The sequence below is a fragment of the Sinohyriopsis cumingii genome, chromosome 17, assembly GCF_028554795.1.
Source record: "Sinohyriopsis cumingii isolate HCF-2022 chromosome 17, ASM2855479v2, whole genome shotgun sequence".
In the NCBI taxonomy this organism is placed as follows: Eukaryota; Metazoa; Mollusca; class Bivalvia; order Unionida; family Unionidae; genus Sinohyriopsis; species Sinohyriopsis cumingii.
The window spans coordinates 4,170,556-4,189,657 of NC_142977.1; the positions used below are offsets into that span (position 1 = coordinate 4,170,556).

The following is a 19,102-nucleotide window of genomic DNA, read 5'->3' on the forward strand; positions in this document are numbered from 1 at the left end:
GAGCTATTAACATCTGGACATGTATATTTAAGTAAGAAAACGGTGTCAAAGTAAACAAATTTAATCCTGACAATCAAAGAGCAAGTTGTTCAAACTATTTACATGCATCCTAAACATCACTGAAATAAAATGCGTTTCATATGAGTTTATCTCATTTGTTTTTGAAAGTCCGTGGATACTTGTCATGTAAATTTCAATCATTTAATTAGCTCCACTTGCTGAATTTCGGAAAAACCGACTATGGGTGTCACCCGTTATATGATTATATGGAAAAAGTAATAAAAATATCACAGATTTATCTCATTCAGACAGTATCACCAAAAGCAGAGTTAAAGAATTGTTTAAAAGTCACCGAAGATGAACAACTACTTATTCAAGAAAATACTCTTCTACAAAGCAGATTGTCTGATTGGTTTACTTTGAGACAATTGAGGATAACTGGTTCTATTGATAGCCGTATTTGTAACTTCTTTTTGTACATGAAGTCCAATCCCAACACAATAACTAGTGCAATATTACAGACATCTACTTTTTCCTCAGCAGCAAAATGCAATGTGGATTAGATATGGAGCCAACAGTTGTCAATGGGTATGTTGCTGAGAAAGTTAAAAAGAACTTCAGCCGAAGTTTCTGCGTTAAAACCTAATCATGCTTGGTATCATCAGCTTCAGTTGCAACTGTATGTATGTAGGCCATATACAAAGTATTGTGATTTGGCCTTGCTTCATAGTGTCTGGAAGTTTTCATTGTCAGATATTCGAATTGAATCAAGAATGGGTAGACAAATTCTTGCCAAAACTTGAGACCTTTTTTGATGAGTATAGGGCTGACAAAATTGTACAAAAGTAAAAGTACAAAAATGCTATAAAGCTGCAGCTATTATGAAAATCTATGCTTTGAATACTTAGTGATGTGTGTAGAATAGAAGAGGAAAGTATAAGTTTGAGAATAAAAAAATCAAGAGTAGAAAGAAAAAAGAAAATCTTTTATTGCTGAGTGCGTTTAAACCTCGTAGCTTTATTAGATTTTATATGTGCCCCATTTCTGTGTTTTATAATTTGTTCTATAATTTGACCTGAACCTTTGGGGAGATCCGTTACCTCGCGTGAACCACGTAGCTTAGTCATCGTACCATTATATACTCCTGAATCAGTAAGACTAATCCTTGTCCCACTTGTTTTGTTATTTTTCTTCCTTTCGATGTTATTGCTTCTATTAGTTTCTACAAGGTATTCTGTGTTTTTATTATTATATTTATTTTATTAGTCTTAAATTCAGTATGTATGCTGGTAGAGAATACAAAACGATGCAGAGAAGTTTGTCTCTCTCATCGTGTCAGTTTCTGATTACATATGATATAAAATGAATTTATTGTTTTCCTTCATTTGGAATATGTTTTAAACGTATATGAATAGTTATAGTTGTTTATGTAATCTGTGGATATAACAATATAGTTCCAAAATTACAGTCACAAACACTATGCAGAGAAGCTCCTTTCGGATAAATTATATAGGAGAGTTCATACATATCGAGACTTGTCTGTTTCTGTTTGTATATCATATTTAAAAACATTTAAAATAATGTTAAGGTATATGTGTCATTTCTAAAGATTTTCATAATTTCGTTAACAAAGTGTGTTAGTTCAGAGTATATTTTCTTATATATGATGTAATTTGTATGTAATAATTGTTTAGATTCCACTCCCCCGTATTTATCTCTAATCTTATTCGTGATTCACTACCTGTCTGTACAAGTTTGGATACATTTCAAAATAATATGATTTTTTTAAAATCGGTATGGTTATTACACAGTCTGCAAGATGGTATAGTTCATATTAGGTGCCTGTTGAAGACAAGCTCTCCAGTTACCAATTTGTCGTGCAGGTATAAGAACATCCTTCCCTGTATGTAGGTCGATCCTATAACTGACTATTTTTCTATATATTCCACTAGTTGAAATTTGGTTGCACAAACTCTATCTCCTGTTTCTCTTTGAACATTTTATCGTTTAGTATGTTATATATAGGTTTTACCGCTAATCCGTATTTCACTATTTTCTCTGTTTGTATAAATTAAATCTTTTATTCTTTTACCACATCTCAGTGGTTCCAGTAACTTTGTAAGTATATTCTTTTTAAAAATAAAATCGTTAAATCGGCACAAATAGCCAATACACCCACACAAATATATATATATATATATATATATATATATATATATATATATATATATATATATATATATATATATCTTTCCATGGGAAAATAGTGAGCTATTTATGTGCTTTATTGATTTAAAATATTTCCCTTTTGTTTAATACTTATGCTTGGTAAATTTAATCCTCCATTCTCTTTTGGTGTGTGTGTGTGTGTGTATATGTATATATATATATATATATATATATATATATATATATATATAAAGAGACAGACACAAAGTATATATTTATATATCTATATATGTGTATATATATATATACATACATACATATATATATATTTATATATCTATAAATGCATATATATATGTATTTATATATCTATGTATATATATGTATATATCCATATATATATACACATATATATACATATATAGATATATACATATACATACACATATATAGATATTTACATATATATACACATATATAGATATATACATATATATAGACATATATAGATACATATATATATATAGACATATAGATATATACATATATATAGACATATAGAGATATATACATATATATATAGATATATACATGTATATACATATATAGACATATACATATAAATACATATATATATACACATATATATACATATATAGATATATGCATATATATAGATATATACATATATAGATATATACATATATATACATATATATACATATATACATATATAAATATATACATCTATATAAATACAGATATATATATATATAGATAGATAGATAGATAGATCCATCCATTATTGCTTTTATTCCTGGATTGATTCATTCGTCATTCATTCAATCATTTGTTGATTTATTGCGCTAATTTCTCTCATCCGATCATTCATTTCTTTTCATATATTTTTATGCATTTATTTATTTATTCTTACCTAAACTCCAAAAACCACTTTCCAACAACCTCTCATTGATTGGATTTCTTTTCTTATTCCTTCCTTCTTATCTAAATTTAAATCAAGATTATTAGGTTTTCACCCACAGGATGTATGTTTAAATGTAACTTTCACTCCCGGCATGACCATTTTGAGCACTTATTAAAATGCTATATATGTCATTTGTGAAATAAAAGTTATCATTATCATTAGTAGTAGAAGGAGTATTAATGAGGACGTATAGATAAGCATGATGACACAAGAACGTTTGATCTGAATATTTTTTAAAGTTATATTGTTGAAATAGCCAGCTGTTTTCTGCACGCCGTAAAATGTTCATTATCTTGAAAGTTTCAGTTATCTAGACGCGTGTGATAAAGTTTGCGGGGTCATTTACGGGACACTACGTGGCTGAGTACGAGCAAATGGTCGGTCGCACGTACGTCTATATATCCCGTGTAGGCGGATCCGTTGTATTTATAGGTGTGCCATTGCATTTCTAATACACCACTGCTTTGGTAAGCATTGTAGTAATCTATACACCCATTTGAAGATGAGACTGAGCATCGCGTTTTCAGCTGTGGTGGTGATTTTGTTGGCATCCGGTACGTACGAGTGTTTCTTTTTCAATCTCATTTTGTTCCATATGTTTCTGTTTCTTAGTGGACAAAATATATAAAAACAATTTTAATATTTTAGGTATACCAATTGTGCGGTCACAATATAAGCGTAACTATTCCAAGATGCTTAAATGGATTCAGTTGAAGCAAATACGTACATTTTAGATTTGACACAAATTATTGGAGCGTACACATCATGTCACTGAACAACCAAATCGCTAACAAACACATGACGGACATATTAGAGTTCTTTGTCAAGTATTTAGATTCTTACTTACTAAATAATAGATGTAATTTTCAGTAACATATTGAGATATCATCTCCTCACATTTTTGTAATCACAACAATAGTTAGCATTTGTTACCATGGAATCAAATGTGTGTAGAACAAACAAATATAATACTTACCTATATAACTCTTGTACTAGAAGTAAATATGTAAATGTGACTCCGTTTCTTCACTTTACCTCCTTGATAGGGCTTGATTGCTTTGTTCAAGTTAATGTATGTATGCAAATAGTTATATCTGAGTAAATAATTTGCTTTTTGAAATAGTGTATGTCCATTCATTATGTGGAGAAAGCTAATCACGATATCCGCACTTTTGAGAATACAGTGTGATTGGTCATGTCTGTCATTCTGTCCGTCTGCCAATCATTCCATTCCTGTGTTTCAGCTTCTGTCACTCATTCACTCGTCTTTTTTTTTTGTAACCTGACAACGATGGAGATCGAATAATAATACTTGGTTTAATATTTCACTAGAATAAAAAGATGACAAAAATGGTTCCCAACAAAAACTCAGCCAACGCGGGTGGAAGACGTAAGGGTTTATCTCTTGTAACACGAATTCCATATACACTGATTGAAAGAGGATGATCATATCGAGTGTGATGATTCATTAGATAAATAGATAACAAGGAAGATTTCAAAACTAGGATTAACTCATCGAGTATTATGGTGGTTGGGTTGGGAGTTAAGGATCAAATTTCGGAGATAGTATGGACCCTTCTTTATAATCACAACTTTGCAAACACATATGTTTGCCTGATGGTTATCACGGCTTTTAATAAAGTTTAACGAAGCTAGTAGTACGCATATGTTAGTTGGCGCGTTTTAGGTAATGTAATTTAAATTGTTAATTGCAAGTACAAAAAAAGTTTTCTACATTTTAATTGTTAATCTAATGACTAATACATCACGAGCACGGAAATACACATATACGGGATGTGACAAAATACGTATATCAGCTTTTTCAGAAGTACTTATTACGCAATTCCTTCGTATCAATCAAATAATTCGCATGATACGTTCATTAATTCAACAAAGTCATTATTTTTTATGGATACAAAATTTAAGATTATTATTCGATTTCGTCCAAAGATGAGAAGTGCTACTAACCGTTTGAACCTCTGCATTGGGGAATATTCATTTGTTCTTATTATTTCAGCAGTAATAATGCTTTCTGTAACATATATAGTGTTTGTAATTAACAGTTTCAATAACATTGCTAACGAACCAAAAAACGGCTTATATATACAACTGAGGGCGAGTCAATTACAACAACTGTTTTAAACCTGAAATGTACCTATGTGATTTGAGATGGGAGGGAAAAAATTTAAGTGTCTGCTTGACAGCCAAAAATACAATTTGAAAATTCGTGTGTGTTCTCTTTCTTTCAGGAAGTGGCTCGGCTTCACAGCTGTTTCATGTATACACATGTCCTTTGAGTCCCTCACTCAGCTCACTCGACAGCTGCAAGAGCGGGAGGAGAAATGCATCGTACGAAACCCAAATAGAAGAAAAAAGATCTATAGAAATAGATGCACAATACGGGATTAAACATGCATTTGTCCAGATCGGAAACCTTTGCTATGACTGGGGAAACTGGAATTATCAAGTAAGTTAAGCGATGCCCTTTATCTTCTATATCAATCAATTTTAAAGATATGTGGTATAAAATATGTCCATATCGGCTTGCCATGATGGGAATTATACAATAAGAGTACAATTTTATTTTCCTAAAGATAGTTTCATTTTTAAACACATATATGGCTACTTGACTACTTTTTTCAGCCAAAGAGAGGGACAGGGAGAGATAGAAAGAGAGGCCATTAACCATCGGCATAAGTTTGAAGTTTGTGAAGTTTTAGTCTGTGTAGAAAACATGGGCTTTTTAAGTGTTACATGAAAGGATTATGTCAAAATATCAATCATAAAAATAAACGTAAAATCAGACTAAAACATGTTTGCATTGCACATTTACATCTTGAAAGGTCCATATGCGCAGAAACGTGGCTTTATAGGCTCATACTCTTCATTTTGTTCTTTAAGTCCTGGATCGAACCTTCCAAAAAATACAAGATCAGGACGAACACCTACAGGACATTTCAACCTTTCTTGCATGTACAAATCATTATGTTATAAACATAATAACTTGAATGCATTTTAGGCAAGAGATTTCTAAAGTAATCTGATAGCTCTTTCAAAGTAATATTAAAAATAAAACTTTTAATCTTAAAGAAATTGATATGCTAATTAGTAAGAAAAGATATCAGATTATCTACAGTTTGGTTGGTGCTGAATGTTTGCACACTTGCATCAAATTTCAATTCTTTCTAATTATCTATGATGCCTGAGTAAATCTATTAAATTAAATCTCTTCTTTTCACAGAGAAGACGGAATTGCAACGATGAGGACCTACTTTGCTGTTGGCAGTATAAAACGTTAGAGTTTACTGGCACAACTAATTGTCCAGATCGGGTGCCCCAATTTGAGTCAGCCTGGAGAGAAACTGGATACACTTATAACGTCGTAAACTGGAACTGTCAGACGTGTATATATATATATATATATATATATATATATATATATATATATATATATATATATATATATATATATATATATATATAGATAGATAGATAGATAGATAGATAGATAGATAAATACTTCGCTTCTGCCATCCAATAGATTTAAGATTGATTCTTAAGTGGAGATTTAGGTTACTAAGATTTATTGAATATCTCAAATCTTACATATACCACATTGATACTTTGGTCCATCAATGTTTAATTTACTCGCTGTTCTAAGTGCTACACCATGTCTTTATGTCTATCATAGGTTGACATATTCACCTTTTGTAATCACGTGTGAAAATATGGTCTTGGCTTGTAATCTGCATTTACTTTGCTATAGCAAAATGTGTCTATGAGGTTCTTTGGTCTGAGTTTAGCCGTCTATCGGATTGCTTTAGTGTGCCTCACGATTCCCCAATTGACCAGTGTGTCTGAATAATGTGACCTAGTTTCAGGTTATTTGGATGGCATGTCAGAATAAAACTTAGTCGTTCATTTAGTTTATTATTTAGTCACTTACCTATAATTTGTACTTCTTGTAGATCTATTACTATTATTATTATTATTATTATTATTATTACTATTGACACAGTTTATGTTAGTGGTGTTGGTGTGGTTATTTTAAGAAAGGGACAACGACACGTCCTGGATAGAATCGTCTGCTACTTGACTTAAAGTTAAGAAATAACAATATGGTGCAGTGCCAAAATGTTGAATAATACTTTTATTCGACATAGAATCATGTACATTTTTGTAGCATCAACACTTTATATGTGTATTTTAACAAGATAACCGTGTTGGATTTCGGATTTAGAACATAATAATTTTGATGGTGATACAAATATAATGTTTAATGATGAATAACATGAATGAGGAAAAGAATTATTATTAATACGTGCGTGTATAAGATCAAAATATTCGACAAATTAACATAAGCTGCACGCACCTAATAATGCACCAAATGAAAATACAAATAACCTTATACAGTACAAGGACAAAGGTGAATGATTCACATTAATTTCACACGACGAAAAGAATGATGTGTTTTATTCAAATAGTAAAAAATGATGCACTTTACTCTTATAGTAAAATGTATTTACTCAGATAGTGACAAATGAGATATTTTACTCAAATAATAAAATAATGAAAACAAAGGAACATATATAATACAAATATCGCTAAAATCCTAAACGCTGGGAATTAGAAACCCGAAACTTTTCCCACGGCTAAAAGATTACACGTATGGAGTTACACACTGCGTTACCAGCACACTTAGTTAACAGTCACACTGGTCAATCGTGCAGTCACCATTCCAGGTAGTCACCGACCACCATTCAATTTCTTGGTCAATCAAGCAATCAGCGTCCTCCAATTGGGCAGCAACGCCGATCCCCTGCAAATCAACCGACAACACTGTTCACTCAGCTCTACGGCTGCAATGGTTCAGCTTTTCATCTGTTATGGTCAACTTCTATGTTTAGCTCTACAGCTGGTACCACGTAGACTCCGATCAGCTGAAATTAAATCTAACACCGTGTACTAAGAATGACACGTGCATATATGATAACAGGCAATGAGGTTATATACGGTAAGCTATAGAAATTACATTGTCGGCACGACATTAAAAAACTATAAACAGGTTCAAAAGTGAACATACCTGCGTCCGATGAGAATCCTATGGTACTATACGTTTCTTAATAAAATGCAATTTTACACTGCTAATATAAATCTTTTGCTAAGTCAGAAACAAGAATGGAAAAAATTTGCATTATACTACGTCAGCCGAAGCTACATAGAAAATATACAAAAATAAACGTGGAAGAGCAATAGTTATAACTCATACACAAGAAATTAATAAATAACTCACATACCTATGCAGATAAAGCTGTGCAAGTGCTTTAAGTAGATTGCTCACTGACAAGACGTTCCGTAATGTGAAGATTTAGTCTCACGGTGAGGCATTTATACACTGACGATGCAGCCATACATCGTCTGTGCGCTGGAAGTATTCGGTTTTTTCCCATCGCAAGCACTTCGCACGTGCGGCAGAGGATGACCCTAAGTCACTGTTGCGAAATATAGAACAATATACATAAATCACCCTTGGGTATCGTTGTATCCACAAAAAACGTAACCAGAGTACATGTATTTAATAAAGGGATTTATACAATTCAGTGACATTTATTATTTGCCTTGGTTGTCTATATTTTGTATCTTCTATTTTACCTTCATTTACAGATATTTCATGACCGCTCCGGTGGCCTAGTGTTTAGAGCGTCCGCCTCGGAGTTCCCGGGTTGGAACCCCGGAGCAGTCATACCAAAGACTTATAAAATGGTACTAACAGCAGCCTCCCTAGGCGCTCAGCATTAAGAGGTTAGTGTTAGGACTGGTCGGCCTGGTGTCAGGATAATGTGACTGGGTGGAGCATCATGCTACGTCTGCGGTAAGATGCCCCAGTGCTAGACATCATTATAAACTGTCACACTGCAGACATCGTAGCGATATAAAAGAAAAGTTGTTTAAGCTACGTTGAAAATCCAAATCGTACACACACAGAGACACAAACAGATATTTCACTGTGCTTTTATCTCAAGTTACAAATATTCTTCACTCTTTCCAGATACGCCGATGCGCTGAAAGACTTTCTTTTACGCTGTCCCCAAACAACAAGCTATGCTATTTCTGTTGGGTGATTGGACAATATTATCATTACTACTTGAACATAATTTTGTTTCCCGGAAATAAGACAGCAGAAAATAAAATATGTTTGACTGATCAATCGATGTGTCATGTTTTGAATAATACAGCTTGGTTTACAGTTGTTTACTTTTGCATACTATTCACATCTTTTCTAGTATCTCTGCATTAACATAATATTTACCTATGTTACATTTCTCTTGCATTCAGTACTCTCATTATAGACGGAAAAAACGTAATTACAATGTAATTTTTAATAAATAAGTGCCGAGCAAACGAAATAAATAAAATGACTGAATGACTGCGCGGACTTTAAAAACAACAATAATACACAATACATATATATATATATATATATATATATATATATATATATATATATATATATATATATATATATATATATATCTTCTTACATGTTTAGGCTCTCATAATCAGTAGCAAGACAGAAGTGAAGACAATAAGTTTTATAAAGTCTGACGAATAATGTATTTTCTTAGAAAACAAGATTGAAATGAGGTAAAGATCTTGCAGTTTTAAGAATCAAATCCAAAGATAATACAAGTGTAATCCAAGACTTAAAAATTAGAAGTCTTAGTAATAAAATATTCCAATGAATTTGAGTTCGAGTCCCAACTAACACTCAAAATGGAAGAAGATGACTTATAGTGTGGTCAGTATAATACTGAAGTGTCAACAGTCAACAGCTTTGAATTCCGAATAAAATTTCAATAAATGTCTTTGTCAAAGAATTCTGTATGAGCACTTAAATATTCCAAGCAAAAATACTTAATCTCGTAGAATCCAAATAATTTCAAGAAAAATTAAAATTAAACTCCAACTGGTCATAACAAACAAAAAAAGACGTTACATCCAATTGTTTAAAAGCCCAACTAAAATTAATTATCAAAACATCACTTTTAAATCGGGCTACTGCGCAAAACAGACGCCCGGATAAGACCAACCCTCCGGTAAAACAAGAATTTCTACATGTTTAAAGTCACGTACTCCCAATACAGCCTCAATTTCACTCTATGAATCCCACACTAAGAACGAACAAAAAATGAAGAAAAAAAGAAGTTGTTTACTGATTCTCAATCAAGGTTAGGAACTAGGTCAGCATTTGATACAAATTTCTAATATTAGGTTTTCGAAAAAGTGAACTGAATTACTGGAAAATATAAAATCCAATAAATAAAATTACATTACAATAGCATGTAATGGAATATAAAAAAAATAAAACTAACAAACAAACACTTAAATTAAATCAAATATATATTAAATCAAATAAACACAACACTTCCCTCCATAATAGAAAATAAAGATTTATAGAATAAAGCTTTCTTTTTACCATAGATTAATTATACATGAGGTTAAAAAGCATAAGAAGAACTCTTATGAATTATACACAGTGTACATGAAATAATATATTTTTAAACGCGGGAAAGTGCATCTGCTATTAAATTATATTTTCCCTTGATGTGCCTGATGTCAATATTATATTCCTGTAACAATAAACTAATCCTTAGCAGTGTTTGATTTTTTTTATCTTGCTGATGAAAATAAAGGTGTTGTGATCACTAAACACAATAATCGATGAAGGAGCTTAGCCAACTTCAGCTTCAAAATGTTGTAATGCCAATATCAAAGCCAAACATTTCTTCACGATTGTTGAATAATTTCTTTGGTGCTTAATTAATTTCTTAGAAAAAATAGCACACTGGATGATCAACAATATTTTCATCTTCTTGAATCAATACTACTCCAACTCCAATATCACTTGCATCAACAGACAATTTAAATGATTGACTGAAATTTGGATTTGTAAGAACTGGCGTGCTTTTAAGTATGGCTTTTAATTTATCCTGGCATTTTTTAATCCAAAGAAACTTGCTCAATACATTTGTCAGGGGTTCAGCAGTTATAGAAAAATTGGAACAAAAAGTTCCTATAGGATTTAAGATTTAGTACAATATACATAAGAGAGCATTACATGGAACGACAACTCGTTGATAGACACGGGACTCATATAATACATTTTCCTGATATTTGCTTGAATTCTTACGTGCTCATTGATAGTCTTCAACTTCTGGAGCATATTCAGATACGGTCTCCTTTCTTTTATTTGATCCCAACAGTTGTTAGAATTTGACCCGATTAAATCACAGCAATAGTCAGAATTTGACCTGATTAGGTCACAGCAATAGTCAGAATTTGATCTCCTGAATTCATGCATGTTGAATCGTCAAACAGCAATAGTTAGAATCTGATCTCCTGAAATCATTTGTGTACAAAGCAGATATAGTTAGAGTAGTTAATGGGCACGAAATAGGGACAATGGGGCTTACCATTAAAAGCATGGTCCCAACCCATAGGGACAATGGGACTTTAACATGGGTGCGGCTATCTACGGACAATGGGAATTTAACATGGGACTATGTAGGGAGAAGTGGGAATTAAACATGGGTGGAACTCTCTACGGACAATGGCAATTTAATATGGGACAGTCTAGGGACAAGAGAGGATTTGAACATGGGTGGGGACCGTCTAGGGACACGAGTGGCAGAGGAACATTTGTGTGTGTGTGTGTGATTTGGATTTTTAACGTAGCTTCAACAGTTTTTCAGTCATATCGCTACGATGTCTGCATTGTGGCAGCTTAAAGTGATGTCTAGCATTGGGACAACATGCCACAGACATGTAGCATGATGTCCCACCCAGTCACATTAACTTGACACCAAGCAAACCAGTCCAAACACTAACCTATTAATGCTGAGCGCAGTTAGTATCATTTTTACAAGTCTTTGGTATGACTCGGCCGGGGATCGAATCCACGACCTCCCGCATCCGAGGCGGACGCTCTAACCACTAGGCCACCGGAGCGGTCAGTAGATGGACAAATAGAGACATAGAGATAGGCACATTTACAAACAAACAAACAGCTAAAAATATTGTCATTACCAAGTGCTACTAATATTATTGTCGTACCATACTCCAATGTTAAATATTTCAAAACGCAGATGTGGAATGTTTAACTTTTCTATTCCAAGATCAATCAAAACGGGGATTTATTGAAAACAAGGATTTTAGTTTTAATATACTATTGTACGCAATGTAAATACATTGGGAAGCAAACAGTTGTTATATCAATTGAATTCAATAATTTGAAGAAAATAACATTCAGCTCAAACTGGTCACAACATAATATTTTTTAAAGTCCTAGATGTTAAAGAACGACTGTTAAATCCTCACAGTCACAAGATAATAAAGTTTTCTGCTTGACCTGATGTCACAATTAGTATTACAAATAATATATATATATATATATATATATATATATATATATATATATATATATATATATATATATATATATATATATATATATATATATATATATATATATATATATATTGTAAGTACCATTACATGATTTTACTTTTGGAATTTTTATTCATGGTTGTAAATTGTACAGTTTGTTATATTTTATTTACGTGACCAGGCTGTTCAGGAAGCAGATTATATGGTATATAGAAAGAGATGCTTTCGAATATGTTGACAATTATTGATAATAAACTTAAATACAAGACATAATAGAGCTGTTGTCTAATTTCTCATTGGCTGATGGGGCTTTCATTTGGAAGAATTCACTAACTTCCCATTCGTTGGTCTGGGTCACGTGAATAGGAAAAGTCAACGCAACATGAGTAGTAATGTCCGTCACGTGGAGTAGATTGCAATTTATAATCGAAATAGATGCGGTATATAAAGAGAGAATTGAGTAATCAGTTTCATTCCGATTTTTGAATCGTTCTTACTTCTTGTGTCCTGTTTTATATCTGCAGACGTTGTTTATATTGTACTTAGATATTATTCGAGAGAGAAAACCCCATTTGTTTGGTGTATTTAGTGGAAACAGAAAGTGCTCTTTTTTGGAATATGATATTATTATGGAACTTTGAGAAACTATTTGAAGGAATGCGTGACATCGCCACTTTTACAACGTCACGGTTCTTGGAGGACCAGTACAATCCAGGTTTTGAAATATACAAGGAATTGTTTTTATTAATTTAATACTTAATTGGGTCTTGACTATGATTAATTTGGAATCACTTCATAATGCTGTACGGTCTTCGCATAATCTTCATTTGTAAAATCAATAATTAAAATGTTTGTTACGTTTTACAAAACTCGTTGGTTTTGGTTATTTCTGTTACATTGTGACCATATAATCATAACAAAACAAGCCACACATTGCAATGATACTGGAAAACACAAAATAAGTTGAAACCTTATGGTCATTGCACACGTACATGCAACGAGATGTACATATATATTACTAGACAGCCTTACGTACATGTTGACCGTTGCTAAGTAAAATGATTGGTCATTCCTTCATAGATTAATGGCCGTATTTTCTATGTCTGTCTCCTTGTACATCGAGATAATGTCAGCCTATCTGTCTCCACGAGTATTAAGACATATTACGATTTACTTAAAAGAAAAAGGTTCGGTCTAGCTTATGTAAGGTGTTATGTCAAGAAATCGTTGGACTGCCACAGATGGCACAGCAGGACAAAGAATTTACTGAATCGTATTTTGTCTCTCCTCATGTCATTATATTTATTGGTCTCTTTCACAATTTTTGTTTCAAATGTCCATATTAATATGACATGGGTTTGAAAGTGGTGATATAAAGAAATTTAATTTTACCAATACAATTGGTATATCAAATTTTGATCCGCCCGTGGCGCAATAATACTCATATATAAACATTCTTGCAAATGTGTGCTGTCGATTCTAGGCCTATAAAGCAATGATGAATTTCCACTCATTAATCAGTGTCCTGATATATAGGTTATTGGCTTCCGTACTGACTTAAAAGGTACCAGAAGCTGGACTTTCAGAGTCGTCGGCTTTACTGTAATGTAATTAAATAGTTAATCCTATTATATTTAAATCAAGTATCAAGTAATTATTTTAAATGCAAACGTTGTTCTTTGACGAACATGAAGTAAAAAAAAACACACACACACATGACAACATACTTTTCCTCATATCCAAAACTGATCAAATCAAGAATATTATATGAGAATAATTCGTAAGATATATGAATCTATAATTTTTTAACAACTATTACATCTTCTCGTGGATTAATAAAAATGTACTTATATATGCATGTATGTAAAGAAAATAAAAATGCAAGCTAGTATTGTTAATATCCTAAAGATGACAGCTCTAAGCTACTCTAACGTCTTAGCGTCTGTGCTAAAGTTAAATACAGCATGTAATTATTCAGTAAAATTGATCAGAATTGAATAATAAACTTGCAAACATTCTTGGCCCGTATTTGGTCAAATAAATTTTAATATAAAATACTTAAATTTTTGTCATTTAAAGATAGAGGTGATTAAAAATGCCTTTCATCTAAAATACAATTACAGGTCATGGAGATTCAATGGGAACCTTTGTTGGCAAATACATTGTCATCATGAACATGTTTCTTGAATATGATTCTCATTTTCTCTTATAATCATCACCTTATATTTGACAGTTAATTGGGCATATATTACCCAATAAGCCATTTGCCAATTACAAGGAATTTAGTCTATAAAGTTTTCATGAACAGGTATTTCCCATTCAGACGGAAAACAAATGCGGTGATTGAGTTTTGATTTAAGCAAGTATAATATTAACACTTTAATTAGTTCTAAGTGGGGATGCGAGTGAACTTGCAAGAAGCAGAATTGTCACCCTGGTTCTCCTCCAAGTTAATACAACTGTGAAAACGCGAAATAAAAGTATTTTCTTTAGCGATTCTAATTCATGAAACTGCATGTATGTGCTAAAAAGAATCCAACGGGATTTTGTTTTGGGAAAGGGTTGCTATGTCTCGTCTGATTTTTTAGCATATGACCCTAGATAAAGCACGGACATTTTAAAAGAAAGGTATGCTTGTATGTGCAAATATAATTATGACATATTTATTAATTTGGATTAAGGTTTTCTACACCGTCCTGCTCTAGTGTTTATATAGCTCCTTAACCCTGGCTGGTTGCGGAGCTTTAATTACCCTAGTGATCCTTTTCAGGGATCTATGTTGTCCAATGTATGCTATATGCGTATGCTATATGCAGTGTATGCTCTCCGTTTGTTTCTCTTGTATGAACTGGCTCTATAATCACATTTATGTTCAAAGTTTCTTTTAGTTATCAGAGTTCCTATGTAAGAAAAATAAATTAATTCCAGCTAGGGACGTTCGGTATTAGCATGTGGCGGTGGCATGTGACCCAAGTCTTATGTTCACACTCTTCCGTGACAGAGGCCAATACCTTAATAGGTCATTTCATGCAGACTTCGGCGAACTTCGTAATTTCCTCAGAAATTTGATCACCTGGCGGGTGGTCAGCTGACCATAATATCCACTCGATAACTGGTACGAAAAATATGCAGCGTCAGCATCAATTTCTCCAACTACTTCAACATCGTTTATCGGGTTGAAAAATGATTATTTAACAGCGATGATGCCGCTAATGTTGGCGACATTTAATGTTGGAACCATCCTGTCTAATTTTCTGGAAACTATGGCTGATTTCAAAGCTATACGAGAGCGTGGCTTTGAGCTATTAACATCTGGACATGTATATTTAAGTAAGAAAACGGTGTCAAAGTAAACAAATTTAATCCTGACAATCAAAGAGCAAGTTGTTCAAACTATTTACATGCATCCTAAACATCACTGAAATAAAATGCGTTTCATATGAGTTTATCTCATTTGTTTTTGAAAGTCCGTGGATACTTGTCATGTAAATTTCAATCATATAATTAGCTCCACTTGCTGAATTTCGGAAAAACCGACTATGGGTGTCACCCGTTATATGATTATATGGAAAAAGTAATAAAAATATCACAGATTTATCTCATTAAGACAGTATCACCAAAAGCAGAGTTAAAGAATTGTTTAAAAGTCACCGAAGATGAACAACTACTTATTCAAGAAAATACTCTTCTACAAAGCAGATTGTCTGATTGGTTTACTTTGAGACAATTGAGGATAACTGGTTCTATTGATAGCCGTATTTGTAACTTCTTTTTGTACATGAAGTCCAATCCCAACACAATAACTAGTGCAATATTACAGACATCTACTTTTTCCTCAGCAGCAAAATGCAATGTGGATTAGATATGGAGCCAACAGTTGTCAATGGGTATGTTGCTGAGAAAGTTAAAAAGAACTTCAGCCGAAGTTTCTGCGTTAAAACCTAATCATGCTTGGTATCATCAGCTTCAGTTGCAACTGTATGTATGTAGGCCATATACAAAGTATTGTGATTTGGCCTTGCTTCATAGTGTCTGGAAGTTTTCATTGTCAGATATTCGAATTGAATCAAGAATGGGTAGACAAATTCTTGCCAAAACTTGAGACCTTTTTTGATGAGTATAGGGCTGACAAAATTGTACAAAAGTAAAAGTACAAAAATGCTATAAAGCTGCAGCTATTATGAAAATCTATGCTTTGGATACTTATCTAACGTGAAAGTGATGTGTGTAGAATAGAAGAGGAAAGTATAAGTTTGAGAATAAAAAAATCAAGAGTAGAAAGAAAAAAGAAAATCTTTTATTGCTGAGTGCGTTTAAACCTCGTAGCTTTATTAGATTTTATATGTGCCCCATTTCTGTGTTTTATAATTTGTTCTATAATTTGACCTGAACCTTTGGGGAGATCCGTTACCTCGCGTGAACCACGTAGCTTAGTCATCGTACCATTATATACTCCTGAATCAGTAAGACTAATCCTTGTCCCACTTGTTTTGTTATTTTTCTTCCTTTCGATGTTATTGCTTCTATTAGTTTCTACAAGGTATTCTGTGTTTTTATTATTATATTTATTTTATTAGTCTTAAATTCAGTATGTATGCTGGTAGAGAATACAAAACGATGCAGAGAAGTTTGTTTAGAATAAATCTCTCTCATCGTGTCTGTTTCTGATTACATATGATATAAAATGAATTTATTGTTTTCCTTCATTTGGAATATGTTTTAAACGTATATGAATAGTTATAGTTGTTTATGTAATCTGTGGATATAACAATATAGTTCCAAAATTACAGTCACAAACACTATGCAGAGAAGCTCCTTTCGGATAAATTATATAGGAGAGTTCATACATATCGAGACTTGTCTGTTTCTGTTTGTATATCATATTTAAAAACATTTAAAATAATGTTAAGGTATATGTGTCATTTCTAAAGATTTTCATAATTTCGTTAACAAAGTGTGTTAGTTCAGAGTATATTTTCTTATATATGATGTAATTTGTATGTAATAATTGTTTAGATTCCACTCCCCCGTATTTATCTCTAATCTTATTCGTGATTCACTACCTGTCTGTATAAGTTTGGATACATTTTAAAATAATATGATTTTTTAAAATCGGTATGGTTATTACACAGTCCGCAAGGTGGTATAGTTCATATTAGGTGCCTGTTGAAGACAAGCTCTCCAGTCACCCATTTGTCGTGCAGGTATAAGATCATCCTTCCCTGTATGTAGGTCGATCCTATAACTGACTATTTTTCTATATATTCCACTAGTTGAAACTTGGTTGCACAAACTCTATCTCCTGTTTCTCTTTGAATATTTTATCGTTTAGTATGTTATATATAGGTTTTACCGCTAATCCGTATTTCACTATTTTCTCTGTTTGTATAAATTAAATCTTTTATTCTTTTACCACATCTCAGTGGTTCCAGTAACTTTGTAAGTATATTCTTTTTAAAAATAAAATCGTTAAATCGGCACAAATAGCCAATACACCCACACAAATATATATATATATATATATATATATATATATATATATATATATATATATATATATATATATATCTTTCCATGGGAAAATAGTGAGCTATTTATGTGCTTTATTGATTTAAAATATTTCCCTTTTGTTTAATACTTATGCTTGGTAAATTTAATCCTCCATTCTCTTTTGGTGTGTGTGTGTGTGTGTGTGTATATGTATATATATATATATATATATATATATATATATAAAGAGACAGACACAGAGACAAAGTATATATTTATATATCTATATATGTGTATATATATATATACATACATACATACATATATATATATTTATATATCTATAAATGCATATATATATGTATTTATATATATGTGTATATATATGTATATATCCATATATATACACATATATAGATATATACATATACATACACATATATAGATATTTACATATATATACACATATATAGATATATACATATATATAGACATATATAGATACATACATATATATAGACATATAGAGATATATATATATAGACATATAGAGATATATACATATATATATATAGATATATACATGTATATACATATATAGACATATACATATAAATACATATATGTATATATACACATATATATACATATATAGATATATACATATATATAGATATATACATATATAGATATATACATATATATACATATATACATATATAAATATATACATATATATAAATACAGATACATATATATAGATAGATAGATAGATCCATCCATTATTGCTTTTATTCCTGGATTGATTCATTCGTCATTCATTCAATCATTTGTTGATTTATTGCGCTAATTTCTCTTATCCGATCATTCATTTCTTTTCATATATTTTTATGCATTTATTTATTTATTCTTACCTAAACTCCAAAAACCACTTTCCAACAACCTCTCATTGATTGGATTTCTTTTCTTATTCCTTCCTTCTTATCTAAATTTAAATCAAGATTATTAGGT

At 31.7% G+C, this 19,102-nt stretch overlaps 1 protein-coding gene across 3 annotated transcripts; it reads left to right on the plus strand.

Annotated features, from left to right (window-relative positions):
• Positions 1-3,537: 3,537 nt before the first annotated feature.
• LOC149777666 (uncharacterized) lies at positions 3,538-9,336 on the plus strand. Of its 3 annotated transcripts, XM_089938230.1 has the most exons (5): positions 3,538-3,708; positions 5,404-5,621; positions 6,396-6,558; positions 7,897-8,168; positions 9,204-9,336. In XM_089938230.1, the coding sequence occupies exons 1-4, from the start codon at positions 3,657-3,659 to the stop codon at positions 8,121-8,123; spliced, it is 660 nt and encodes a 219-aa protein (XP_089794356.1). In that variant the 5' UTR covers positions 3,538-3,656; the 3' UTR covers positions 8,124-8,168; positions 9,204-9,336. The 3 variants fall into 3 exon arrangements, with proteins under 3 accessions (XP_089794356.1, XP_089794357.1, XP_089794355.1); XM_089938231.1 differs by lacking the exon at positions 7,897-8,168; XM_089938229.1 differs by lacking the exon at positions 9,204-9,336 and having other exon boundaries at positions 3,540-3,708; positions 7,897-9,194.
• The last annotated feature ends 9,766 nt before the right edge of the window (positions 9,337-19,102 follow it).

Bases quoted from the DNA above. Each gene is read 5' to 3' on its own strand.
- LOC149777666 (XM_089938230.1), top strand. From the start codon at position 3,657: ATGAGACTGAGCATCGCGTTTTCAGCTGTGGTGGTGATTTTGTTGGCA. The intron at 3,709-5,403 runs GTACGTACGAGT...TCTTTCTTTCAG, and splicing joins GGTGATTTTGTTGGCATCCG to GAAGTGGCTCGGCTTCACAG. The intron at 6,559-7,896 runs GTATATATATAT...TCACCATTCCAG, and splicing joins AAACTGGAACTGTCAGACGT to GTAGTCACCGACCACCATTC.